This window comes from Ctenocephalides felis, unplaced genomic scaffold (genome assembly GCF_003426905.1).
Source record: "Ctenocephalides felis isolate EL2017-DRISC unplaced genomic scaffold, ASM342690v1 CF-g0.4_SCAFFOLD_03572, whole genome shotgun sequence".
In the NCBI taxonomy this organism is placed as follows: Eukaryota; Metazoa; Arthropoda; class Insecta; order Siphonaptera; family Pulicidae; genus Ctenocephalides; species Ctenocephalides felis.
In genome coordinates this window covers 29,277,791-29,292,511 of record NW_020539726.1, presented here as the reverse complement: position 1 = coordinate 29,292,511, position 14,721 = coordinate 29,277,791, and the positions used below count along the sequence as shown (strand labels likewise).

At 27.2% G+C, this 14,721-nt stretch overlaps 1 protein-coding gene across 1 annotated transcript; it reads right to left on the bottom strand.

Annotated features, from left to right (window-relative positions):
• Positions 1–6,320: 6,320 nt before the first annotated feature.
• LOC113387803 (protein yellow-like) lies at positions 6,321–14,093 on the bottom strand. Its single transcript, XM_026625181.1, has 2 exons — positions 13,816–14,093; positions 6,321–6,432 (listed from the first exon to the last, which is right to left on the bottom strand). Exons 1-2 carry the CDS (start codon positions 14,081–14,083, stop codon positions 6,428–6,430), a joined length of 273 nt encoding a protein of 90 aa, XP_026480966.1. The 5' UTR covers positions 14,084–14,093; the 3' UTR covers positions 6,321–6,427.
• Positions 14,094–14,721: the final 628 nt, after the last annotated feature.

The following is a 14,721-nucleotide window of genomic DNA, read 5'->3' as shown; positions in this document are numbered from 1 at the left end:
ATGATACACACACGAACAATAAACTCATTAAACCGTATGTGAAATAAATTCTGGAAGCCTAATATAATTAATCATATCAAATTCTAACATAAATCAAGTACAGTTATTTATTATATTTGAATCTGAATCATGAGCTTCTCTCACGATTTAGTTTTTCGCATTCAAAAAATATAAATATTTGTAACTCACAAAAATAATAATTAATAATGTTATAGGTCACGATTATTATAAAATTAAACTAATGGTGTATGGCATCGTGCCTTAAGGCAAATTGCTGGAACTTACCGTACCAAAAATTATTTTTTTTTAAAAAGATTAACATTTAAAAAAAAAATACTTTAAAAAAATTAGATTTTTGAGAAACTATAAATTTTTGAAAAAAAATTACTTTTTGTGAAAAAAAAGACTTTTTGAAAAAAAATGTTTTCTTTATTTTAATATATTTTGGAAATCCTGAACTTTCTTTCAAAGCTTTAACTGCATAGACACAAAATATTGAAGCGCGTAAGCGATGCGTCGCCGTCTAACGAATAAACATTGGTACGGAACCGATAGGAATGTAAACAAAATTTACACTTATTGTTAAAATCTCTATAAAATATCTGATAATTTAATGTGCAAATGTCTAATTATCATTTTTGACCGCGGCATTTTCTTTTTAACTTTTTTTACTATATCTCCGAAACCGCTAGATCTGCCTTCATGAAATTTCGTCAGTTCTTCATCTTGTTAATACAAGTAAAATGTTTTTTGAATTATTCAAATCGGACGATCCGTTCTCTTAAAAACTTAGTTACCGTTTTCGGCACTTTTTGCCCCGTATCTTCGGAACGGCTAAACCTACCTTCGCCAAAAACTAATCAGCACGTCTCCTTCACAATATGAATCGAAAGTTTTTTAAATTATTCAAATCGCTTCATCCGTGTTTCCGAAATCGTCGACGAAAATATGTAGCCGAACACACACACACACACACACACGCACACACACACATACACACACTCATACATTCATTTTTTCTAAGGTATGTCAAAATGTTCAGAAGGTTTTGAAACGTATAGATATATAAAAATTTAAATAAATAATATCTTGTTATTTTTTTTTATTAATTACAAAGTCCCCAAAAAAAAACATTGTAAAGGATAAAACTTAGTAGTTAAATTGTGAAATTGTGTAAGTAAAATTAAAACTAATTGTGAGCAACATTTTGCTTTATGGTAAGTTGCATGAACCTTCCGGTGTGTATAAATAGACGATTTAACAAATAATTTATATATTATTTTCCCGACTACCTGTCAACCTGTCCAGCTGCCTACATGTTTGATTTCTACTTCTGTACCTATCTACCTGTCCAACTGTTTACTTGCAAACCAGTCTATTTGTTTACTAGCCTACCTGTTTACCTGTTAATCCACCTACCCGTCTTTCTGTCTATCATTCTATCAGTTTACCTGTTTCATTTTCTACCTTTTTACCTAATTACCTGTCTAACTAACTACCTGCCTACCTAGCTACCCGCCTATCAGTTATAACTGCCAACCTGCTTACTTATCCAATTTTCTATTTTTCCACTTTTTACCTACCTATCTTATTTTGTTTAAATAGTTACCTATTCACTTTCTTTTACTAAAAGTTAAAGCATTTATGCGATAATAAAATTATGTACAAATTAGATGCATGTCAGCTGATAAATGGTATGTACCATTAAAAATTAATTTATTTCCAACACGAGCGTTGTACGTAGGTATTGTACTTTACATTTATCGCAATTTACCGATTTGGTCTACTTTCCTTCAATTTCATGTTATCTGCAATTATCTGTGAGCTAATGACTTATAATTTATGTATTGCCATCCATTATATGGACACGAGACCATAATTGAATTGAAGACCTACATTATGTAGAAATAAAATGATATATATACGAGTATGTTGTATAGTTTGTACGTGCATGCAACTTGCTATTGAATTTTTTTAGAAAAATTAATCACGAAAGCACAATATAAAAAATATAATACAGTTAAGGGCGATTGTTTCACACTTCACTTCTGTTTGAAAAATATTGAAAATAAGATATTTAAGATTTAAGACAAGGTTACATTTTGTATTTTGCATCATTACATTTTATAGATGTTATAGATCCTTGTACAACAATATAGAGTACAAGCAAAAAATAGCTTCAATAAAAAATATTATGAATTAACGACCAATGCCTTGAACTGAATTACCTCTTGGTATCAATCAATATCGATTAAATTGAGATTAATTTCACAAGTTTCATATAAGATTGTTAGACTATATAATTAAATATCATATCATTTGATATAACGACGTGTTATTAATACAAGTGCCGTAACGTAACATTATTTATTAAATAGCTTCGAGGCAAAATCAGTTTTTTCTATCTACTTGTGACATTCACTATAATAAAAAACAAATTTTTCTTGCATTTTTTCTTAGCATTTTATAGATGCATTTTTTCTTGCAAATTATAGATGATAAAAAAAATTCTTAGCACCAGATGAATAGTAATTCAAGTACAAAATCAAAACCAAATCCCAAATTTTTGAATTATTATATGACCTTATTATTCCAGGCTCTGAAAGTCTCTAGAATCATAAGGACTAAATTTCTAAATTAACATTTTTTTTTTGGTTTTTGTATTTATGTGGAGGCCTGTAGAACCATTTGTAACAGCAGAAACTAAATATATTTTAATTAATTTTCAACTAAATTTGATGGAACTCTAGATATATTAAATATGAAATCAATCGGGCACTATATTTTAAAATATCGAATTTATAAAATTATCCACCTTACACGTCAGATGCTTAAATCTATATTTTATTCATAAAAAGTTCTTGCAAATCATGCAAATTCCATTTCGTTAAATATTTATCCCAGATGGATAAATTCAATATTAATAACACCTTATTCGCCATTACGCAGTTGTTATGCAAAAATATATCTTGATTTACTGTTACACTAATGTTCGTTTATTTTGAATAATTAAGTGCCATAATTTATGATTAGAATATTTTGAATATTAATATTAATTATATAATATAAACATACTTATTTGATCGTAGCAAGTTATGTAAATCAAATAGGAATTCGAAATCTAAACAAAGTTTTGAATTCAGGAGAGCAAGGTCCAGGTGGTAAGGTAAATATTTAGGAAATGTATTTTTGAATACGTACATTGATTTTATACAAATTTAGATTTGGGTGAGCTACTGGTTTTGCAACTAAGAAGTTCCAAATTAAAAATTTAATTGTTTTTAATGCCAATTATCTTTTGAGCATATTTTGCTTAAACTACTCTTCAAAATCAAAGATGAATTACTTCAAATTATATAGTAATTCAATCAAGACAATAAAATTGTATTTTACGAGAATAGTTTATTGTAAAAAAGACAATAGTTACAACCGACATGTTCCGTTATACTCGTAAATTAATATATATATATATAAGTCAATACTTCCATCTTAGACGACACAAATGAATTTTTTTAGTATTATCTTCAGAACATTTCGAGGTTTTGTTTTTTACTTTTTATTTTAAGGTTAAAGTTTAAATAAAAATCACGAAAAATCACATGGGGGAGGGGGGTTTGACCCTGTTTCTTGAAAATAATAAAACAAATTAATAACAAAAAAATTAATTAAACAATTAAACGTAACTATATTGATTAGGAATTATTTTTATATTATTCGTAGTTTCTATAAATATTTGAAGTTATTGAAATGGAGAATATTTTTAGGCAAGACAGATATTACAGCTGTTCAAAGAATGATATTATATCGCCAGCGAAAAATTAAAAAAAATACAAGCAGTCAATGAATGTATGTTAATTTTAATTACATGAAGTTCTTCAAACGCAATTGCATGTTGAGTGAAGTTGCAGAAACAATATTTGTTTAGGAGTTGTTTAACATAATACACTGTGTGAACAAATATTATAGGATTTATTAATCAGCAATTACTTCATTTCTCTAATGAAGGTTTATTTCTAAATGATAATTACAATGACAAACCGATCATTTCATATTTGAAGTATGACTTTAATTACATTATTGTTTTTGAATATTATACATATTTTTAATGCTGTTATAAATATATAATTATATAATAATTGACACTAATAAATGTGTACATCACGAGTGTTACGAATACAAATCGAATTTCTTTTGAATTATTCAAATCGGTTGATCGGCGTTCCCGAAATCGTCGACGAACACACACACATACATCAATTTTTTCTAAGGTATGCCAAAATGTTCAGAAGGTTTTGAAACGTAAAGATATATAAATATTTTCATTTTCGATTTTTTTGCGATTACTATAACTAACCCTACGGAAAGTTAAAAATACATAAAAAAGTGTAAAAATGGTAAGGGGCAAAATAGTAAGTATAATAATAATAATAATAATTATAGACGATGAAGGGTGGCTCTCACACCATGGACCTGCCTTCGGGCAGACTACCATTTATTATTATGTATTATATATCAAAGTGCAAAAAAATTGATTTTCAAATTCCTCAGTTTTGTAAAACAAGCAACTATTACCATTTCCCACATGTTGAAAATAAATTTCCTTTAATTAAATTTTATATTCCTATTATTCCTTCTGGCAGATGTTTCTCGTTCGGAATGGTTTTTCGCATATGCGAATACTAACTTTTGCACACATGTTGTTGGGTCTAAAGTCTCAACTCTAACTCTGAGATAGTATTATAGAGGAGAAGATCCGAGATAGCTTTGTATTTAAATGACGATTTGATATAATGTGAGCGATTACTCACTTTATCTATCGGATTTAATCTAACTGAACTTGAACACATGCGAACCATTGTAGTTAAGAATTGATATCAAGAATTTGCATTTGCATATAAGTGTCTTCATTAGTACCTATTGTATAACAGTACAAGATTTTTGAGAAGGAATTAAATAAATAAACTCATTTTATAGGATTTGGTAGCGTTATAGCAACTATTATTGTTGACCCACTATTGTTCTAAAATGAGTTAAAACCGATTAACACCTTTTGACGTACAATTCCTTTGAAAACAAAGTAAGTATTGACCCGGTTAATTTATTTTCATATAGACCTTGAATGGCACTTAACTAATTGCATTTCTGAAATGACGTTAATTATCAGTGACTAATTACTGTTCTTCATTTTAAGTACATAATGATAATGAGAAGCTTTTGTACAATTAATGCATACAAATTTTAATTACTTGCTTTTGACCTATCGTTTGTATAACCATCATTATTTCGTATGAAATAAAATAAATATTTATACAATATTCATATGAAAGTCTAATTGTATACATATCTATCTGTAGTATTTCAAGGTAACCCATTGGTTGCCCTTTTATTACATTTTATTTATCAGAGTCAAATGACTATGACTAATATACATCAAGAAAAATATAATTAAAATAATATAAAAATAATAGTAATTACAATTCAAACCGAAAACTGAATCGATTTATCTTAAAGTTTCCCAAAACATTGACAACTATCATTACACAGTATATGGTTTTCTTAAAATTCATAATTGTCAAATTTAATTAAAATTTCTAAAATTTTAATATTTTGAATATAAACTGAGATTTTTAACTATATCTATAACCTAGAGTTGGATATAAATGCACACGGTGAGCCAATAAAATTTAAAATCGGTTCAGTAGTTTAGGAGAAGATTCAGGTCTAACATCGCGACACTAACTTTATATGACTATGATTTGATATGTGTATATGTATATATATATATATATATATATATATATATATACTTACATATTATCTATATTTGTATTTGATGTAAAATTGTTTTTAAAGCAGTTGAAATACTCGAAATAGCAATATATTAGTAATCAAAATGTATAAATTTTTATTCATACGTGTCATTACATTCCAAAATTCGTATAAAAACTCGCCAATTATTTTGCAATTTTATGATTACAAATACCGTAAATATGTAATTTCTAAGAATTTTTGGTAAATTGCATTCTGTATTACATTTATGTGTAATGACAAATTAATGATTCAAACAGTTAATGAATATTAAATTTAAAATTTAATTAATTTTCAATTTCTGGAAGAAAATCTATGTTTATACTAAATACATTTTTTTTATCAACTAAATATTTATATATAGAAACAGTAGTCAGAAGTAACTATATGTTTATATGCAGTTGTAATTAAGTTAAATTTAAAATCTCTGTTACAGAAGACAATCTAATAATTGTCATTTTTATTTGTTGCAAAATATGTATTGTTATTTGTAATCATATTTTTAATTCGTTGCAGCAATGTGATCTATATTTTCAAAGAAAAGCAGCTTGATATCGGGTTATCCAGAAGGCCAATTGAACTTGGAAGCTTGTGGTTGCATGGACAATGCTCTTATCACTTATACTATAAAAGATAAATATTGTTTTCTCAATTGTTTACAATCACAAAAATAAAATTTGTATTTCACATCAAATACATTTCTGTTACAAATCCTATAATCTATAGTACTAACTTCTTAAACGACGTATATCTCTTATAGGTTGCAACCCAAACGGTTGTCCTATTAAGTGATGAAGTCATAAGTAAAATTTCAGTAATACTAATGAGCTTTTTAGTGGTGGAGCAATAACCGGTAAGAGCTATTTTCACCTAGAAGTATAGTACTATCTATATTCCCAAGTACCGACTTCACTACTGCTTGACATCAGGCTGTCCGAGGCGGATATTAAACCTTGAATACAAGCCCATAGCTCTAACCACTAACCCACAGAAAATTCTGACCCTATGAGTGTAAATTAAAATAAATTCTATTTTTTATTCTTCATTAAAATTTTCAAATGCCACACTATATATTATCTCATTTCCAATAACATCTCCATTCAAATGGTAAATCGTGCAAATTGACATATCTTCTTATCAGTGTCGGATTTGCGTATTAGCAACCGTATTCGTGTACATAATAGATGTTCTTATACAATAATATACAATTATAAAACTCGTTTGTTATGTAACGTTTGTGCGGAACACAAATTGTAAACTTCTCATTCTGATGGACAAGACGACGACACATGCGAAAGACTTGCATATGGTGTATACTGTTAAGATTGTAAAATATTTATATTTATGTCGCTGCTAGCTTAGATCTATTGTGAAATACAGAATTAGAAATTTGTATGGGCTTTGCAGAGTTTGCTAAACGTTTTTGAAATAAATTTGTAATCAATAGAAAAAAAGACTCACTCCTTGGAGAACTTTAAAACTACTTAATGTTTCATTTTTGTATAGACAGACTGCAATTTAGGGGGGGGGGGGCATTAATTACGTGACCATTTTTGTAGACATTTTTGAATACCTCCTTACCCAAAACAAAATCACGTGCATTTTTAGTTAGGAGAAAAAATCGTGAACTTTAATTTTTTTTTAACTGTTTGGATTGTTTCTAAAAATTCAAATATTCGTGATATTTCGTGCTTTTTTGTTAACCCCGAAAAGGCCTCTGTGATTAATGGACACCCCCTTAACTACTTAACTGTGATTAACGAATATACTCGTCATGCAGAAATAGCAGAAATTTCTGTATTGGTGAGTGTCTCGTATAAAACAGTGACTATTTGCTATTTCATTTAAACATTTTGAAAAAATAATGTCCTGAAATGTGTAATTTAGAATATTTTGAGGCCATGACTATAGAATACAGCAGTTGTAAGTGGCCTTTTACCTTAAGGCAAGTTGCATGAATTTCCAAGAATGTGGATATAATATACTTAATGAGAATTGAATCTTATACATTTAACTCATACCATTAGGTACTGATTTAAAAACAATCTACAAACAGTTCGGTGCCACATTTTGACGAAAACGTGCCTGTTGTAAAAATAATATTGTTGTGCATGTGTTTTAGGACTTTTAAGTGAATTTGCTGAAAAACATACATTTAAAATTTTAAAATAGTATCTAACTTTATTTTCTGCAATATGGTTAGGTTAAAAGTCTAAATATAAATAATTATCGTGACAGTTTTTGTATGATGCCACAGAGCAGTGTAATATATCTTTTTTGTATTTTTCTGTTTTTCATATACAAATTTTGCTTGACGATTGGTTAGTCATTCAAGAAAAAAATGTAATAAAAAGGGGTAATTACATATAGTAAATTTTGAAAAGAGAACACTGTCTTATTATACTATCTTTTTAACTTATGGGCCACATTTACATTAAAAATATTATGCCTGGTCGTATTTATCAATCATTTACAAATCTTGATATAGACTAATAAGAATTATAATATAAAAGACTAAATTAAGAAAAGTGAATATTTCATAAATTAATACATTATAAAGGAAGTAACTAATTTATTGATGAAAGAAAGTTGGTGAAATAAATAAAATATGAACGCTTGTCATAGAAAAATATTTAAGAAACAGCATATATGTAAACATATACATATACATATACACATACATATATATATATATATATATATATATATATATATATTCTATGAATAATATTAAAATTCTTCAAACAATGACGATAGTCATCTGCTATTCAAAACAAATACTTCTTGCAATATATTTATTAGTAAGCAAAATTTTTTAATGTTAGATAATAAACATTTTTCGCGAAAAACGTAAACAGTGTTATAAATTTTTGACTATGAAGATGATATTTCAGGAAATTTTTGTTTACAATTTCATAATGCTCTGAGATTGGAATATTCGCGGAAATATATTATTGTTGTTTATACTTTTAGTGTTCTTATAGTTCCTATAAAAGCAAGAACAATTTCCTTGTTATGCAGTGAATATAAGGTTCAACTGAGGATGATAAAGCAGTTAATTTTCTTAAGAGGCACAACTAGTGTAACCGCCTAAAAAAAGGTGATTTTCGGGAATTAATGTTAAAAAAAACTACTTTATCAATCAATTCAATTTTAGGAATATATTTATACATGTTTTAAGAATACATAGTCAAATTTTTGAAGAAAAAAATTAAATATTTTTTAAGTTATCGTCGATGAAATTTTAAATAAAAATTCTCGTTAAACTATGTAACATTGCCTGTAAAATGAACTACCATAAAAAAATCAAAAATTTATTAAATTGCAGCGTCTTTTTAAAAAAAGTCGAATTTTACCCAAAATTTTGGTCGTCTTTGGACTGCCAAAATTAGATTTTTGATCCGATCAAAAAATCGATAGTTCATTTTACGGAGAACTATATATAGAACATGTAAAAAAAATTTGATAGTTATCGGATCATTTGTTTTTGAGTAATCGCTGCAGCAAATTCGGAAAATGCTGTTTCGAGAAAAACGCGTTTAAAGATAAAATGATCATTATACTATATATACTATATTGATATATACTCTTTAAATGGCTGTAACTCAAAAACTATTTAAGATACCGATTTAAAATTTTTGTATGTTATTTTTTAAAGGTATAACCTATCGAAATATGGAAAAATTGAAAATTCGATTTTTTGAAAAATTCACACTAGTTGTGCCCTTTAATATGTTTTTAATTAATTATTGAGCTATTACAATATTTACATTCGAAAGTCGATTTGATAACCATACCAAAGTGCATTATACAATATATTCTCGCATTAAATTTTTATTCACATCTCATTCGCTTGCAAATGCTAATATTACATAAAATATCGAAATATCTAATAGAATTTAAATACAAATTGATGCAATCATTAAAGTGTACACGATTCCACATACGATCATCGAACTTTTGATGCGTGACATAATATCAGATGTACTAATTAATATTCTCGTTCGGATTAAATTTCTAAGTCCAAGTCGAAGTCGAAGTATTTGAAGCAGATATATATATATATATATATATATATATATATCGTATCCATAACGGTCTGTTGCATCTACTGTGATTAGCATATATTATTATTTATTTTATATTGGCCAGTCGGCGAATTACCGGATCATTGCGTCTTTTTGGCACGAAATGTTTGCAATATTCAACAGCCGCCGAGGCAATGTAATAATTACCTATTAGGTTGTGCAATTTTTAATTTTCTGAAACAGTGCTCATATTTATGTAATTGAAATTATATATTAATGATTCTTCCTTGTTCTTGATTAACCACTTAACTGTGTCGTCCGAATCGAGATCATGACGATTATATTCGTCAATTACAGAGTGGAAAGATATCCGGATACAAGATATGGGTTATTTAGCAAAATTGAAAAATGTTCCAACTATATTTTACTTCTTGAACCTAAGCATATATTATATACAAATTAGACTAAAATTTCATCTTATTAGCTAAAAATTGAAGGCACAATTTATGTTTTCCGCGAAAATTTTTAAATAATGAACATAAATTTTTGCTTAGAAATAAATATTTGCGGGAAGTATTTGTTTTAAATATCAGATGACTATCGTCACTCTTTGAAGAATTTTAATATTATTCATCGACCGAAAAAAATCATGGAATAAATATATATACTTCTTTATATATTTCGGATTCTATAATGTAAATAATTAATCCTTTTTTCTAAGAAATTAGATTCCTTGAATTTTAATTCAATATTCAATTCAATTAGAATTATTAACTTAACATTCAAACAAGTAACATTTTTATGATATGAACAACAAACAAGTACCAAATAAACTATCAATTTTTAACAACTTAACATTTTATCTAATTAGATTCCATCCGATTATATTCCATCAGTTTTTATGCTGAGATGTGCAAAATACAAATAGAAGATGTTATAAATATTATAAATAATATACAAAATAATAAAAATGGTAGTAGTAATAAATAATAACTTCAGAGAAACAATGTATTTCTTGCAATTGTTGACTGATCTTTACAAAAACTAATTCATTGTCAGTGTTTCCAAAAAATCGCACTTTTGGTAAAAAAAATAGTGTATTTTCTAAATATGGTACTTGGAAACAAAAAGTTGCATAATAATGTTTATTATTTTAAAATTTGCAAAAAATATATAGGATTTATGGCAAGATTTATCTCAAACTATCCCTTACACCGAAATTAATAAAATAAAACAGAAATACTGAAATCCCATCTAAATCAAGAAGCTCAAAAACTTTTTGGCCGTTGTAAAAGACTTTTAAAAAAAATCCTCCAGATAGAAAAAATCTGCTAAATAGAAAAAATTAATTTCATCCATTTCAATCAATTTTTTTTAGAAACATTTGTATAAAAATAATTTTATTTTTTATTTACTGGCAACTTCTACACATTGACATCTATTTTTTATATTTGTTAGATATCCACTAAGGATAATTGTAAAACATATGATTAAACAAAAAAATTAAAAAATGAAGTTAATTTTGTATGCGTAATATAAATAAAAATGACAAAAACATGTGAGGACTTCTTTTATTTATTTCTTGTATCTTCATGATAGATATGCTTGCATGATAAAATAAATTCATATTTAGTAGATGAAGTAATGTAAATAAAATTGACGAATTTATGGATTTTTTTCATGTTTGAATCTGTAAATTCGATTGAATTTTTATCACTTTGTATGTTAGATGAGTTCTTCAAACAAAAGATGTATGATAATTTTTTTTTGGCCCAAAAAGTTAAAATAGTAAAACAATGAAAGGTCACCAAGCGGTTTATATAAATACACCGTTTATGTCTGACAAAAACAATCAGAAAAATTAACACCTGTTTCTCAAACACAATAATGCATTTACCATTTACCATAAGATCTTTTTGTGTTATTAGCTTCAGGTTAGAATAAACACTAATAAGCATAATTAAATGTTTATATGGTTTCTGAGCACACGATTTTTCTTCATTAACATAGAAATTCTTATTCCATGATCTTTAGACTCACATATGTAATTTTAAATTATGCTTATAACCAGTAATTAGCAATTATAATTGAGAAAAAAATATTATATTATCAAAACAAGCTGTTGAATATAATGAAAAATAAAATTCAATCATAAAAATAAATTACAGAAAATGATAATAATATACATGAAACAAAAATCAAAATGGTAAAAGAACTTGATTATGTATACAACAAGTCGTAACAAATGTTTTTGCAAAAAAAAATTATTCTGAATAAAAATTTCTGTGTTTTTGGTCGTTTCAATAAATTTTGCTCGAATTTATATGCTTGTTTAGTGTATGGAACCTATATATTTTATTATAAAATAATCTATATCGTTTCTTACGAAATATCGTTAATTAATTGCTTGAACTCGCGACACACCGATTTTTTTGCCAAAAATCGTGTTTGATATTATGAATATATTTTCATCATCATTTTTGCAGATCTTGGTTTATATAAAAATAAAATATTAAATTACAAAACTAATACGGATAATTAAAATACAAAAATAATTTATTATTTGAATAATACAAGCAATTCGAATGCAAGACTGAAATTTTTATTAAATAGTAGAATTTTAACACAAATAAAAGAAATAAGTTAGATGTAAGCATATTTTGCCTTAAGCCAAGTTGCAAAATTTTTACAAAATATGATCAATTAAAATACTTGACTTAATCATGAAAAAATATCCATAATATTACATAATTTGTAAATTGTGACGATAAAATTTCGGAATTTTGACGAAGCCAAATATTGCAAATTTGGATGAGTTTTCATAAATGAACCAATTTTCGTAGGCCTACAATATTTTAGAATGTTTCTCAAGACCGTTATTGAAAATCAAAACCAGGTTTTGAATAAAAATTCAAATTTTCATCATCGCAATTTTGAAAAGTGCTAAATTTATTTTGTATTGATTCAGTTAAATATTTTCATTCATTACAAATCGAGAAATTATTGCTTCTTGCCTTAAGGCAAAATGCCACTTTATTTCTATGGTTTTTGCTAAATCCAGCTATGTATTAAAAACAACAAAGCCCAGAATATACATGGGCTCTGTTGTTAAAAAATAAACAAATGATTTTATTATGAAATTAACATCCTATTATTCTATTTATATCAAGTTATGTAAAATTATGATAAAAATATATTTACAAAACATGATTTTTGAAAAAAATCGGTTATCCGCAAGATCAAGCATTTAAATATAAAATTACAAATTATAAGAAATTATACAGATTATTTTATAATAAATTATGTATATTCCATGCTCTAATAATGCATGAGTTAGAACTAAAATCCTTGAAACGACTAAAAATACAAAAATTTAATTCAGATTTTTTTCAACTATATAAGTCCATTCATCATCATACGCATTGTTTCATATAATTTAAATTATTTTTTGCAATTTATTTTTATAATTGAATTGAAATGCGACATATATCAACAATCGATTGTGTATTTGCATTCAAAATGTTTAACGAGATTCACTTTATATTGGACAAAAATTATGACACAAGGACCTAATATATGTCGATCTTTGAAAAAAAACAACTAATAACTACTAGAAGATAAATAGAATACATCTTATCTATAACAAACTGTACCCCAATAACTTATTGTGGATTTGTTACACATAATTGAAAACGAACGAACACGTTAATTCGGAGTATTTTCTAAAAGAAAATTTTCAAAAATCAATGATTTTTATCAATTCCGTAAGATTTTAATGGTTTAGTATGCTCATTAAGACCAAGTACTCTATCGTTATACCAAGTAAATCGTAAAAATAGCAAAAACAACTATATATAAAATAAATCAGAAATAATGTCTATTAATATTGATTACGGCCTGCTTATGAATAAATAAATAAATAAAATAAATAAATAAAATAAATAAATAAATAAATAAAAATCAATCAATTACCACCCACCTGATAGTTTGACGTAGTTGAGAGATGCCGGAACTCCAGGCTTCCATCTCGGCACCGTGATGAATAACCTATCACCGAACACTTCCAAACCGACAGGTATATTATTTTCTGGTATGAATTCTTTCGAATCGATCGCAGCTTGTCTATCACTTTCGTTCGAATAATCAAAATCCAGCTGTTTCCATTGATAAGCAACTTGTAAATTGTCCATGCAGGAAGCTGCCACCACAAACAAGATAACGACTAATGACGACCCGGTCAGTGACATTTTGTAAACAAAAGGGTAAAGGATGAAGGACAGAGGACACTGGTAATTGGTAATTGGTAATTGGTAATTGAAACTTTAGTAAGTCAAAGTATTGGTAATTGTTTTTTTGGGGAATACCGGGAGTATCAGTACTCAGTCGTTACAAGCGACTCAAAAAAAAAAAAAAAAATAGAAAACACGTGATAGTTTTAGACACAATTGTACAACTTTTTGAACACTTTCTTTATAGTTAATAATTATGTTACCAATAACATTTTTTTGATATCATCATGTATCCCTCACGTGTACCACTGACTGCCTTATTACCATTTGTTGTATAACACTGCACTTATAGTTATACCTAGTATTTCATTTATTATTTCGTTTTCCAGTGACACACATAAGTCGACAGACACACAACAATTTCTTCACCGGACCATGTCCCACCTGATATGTGTTATAAATGCTGGTAGGTATGTAGTTGTTTTTATTCTGTTGGAATGATATGTATGTTACCTCTCACGCAGACCAATCACTACTGACTCAAGTGACCGAAGTCGACTACGAACTCGACGCAACGTGTGACGTGCTTTTGCTTTCCGACTAGGACTAGATGGCATCGGCGGATGGCCGATGGATGGATTGTTCGCAGAATCGAT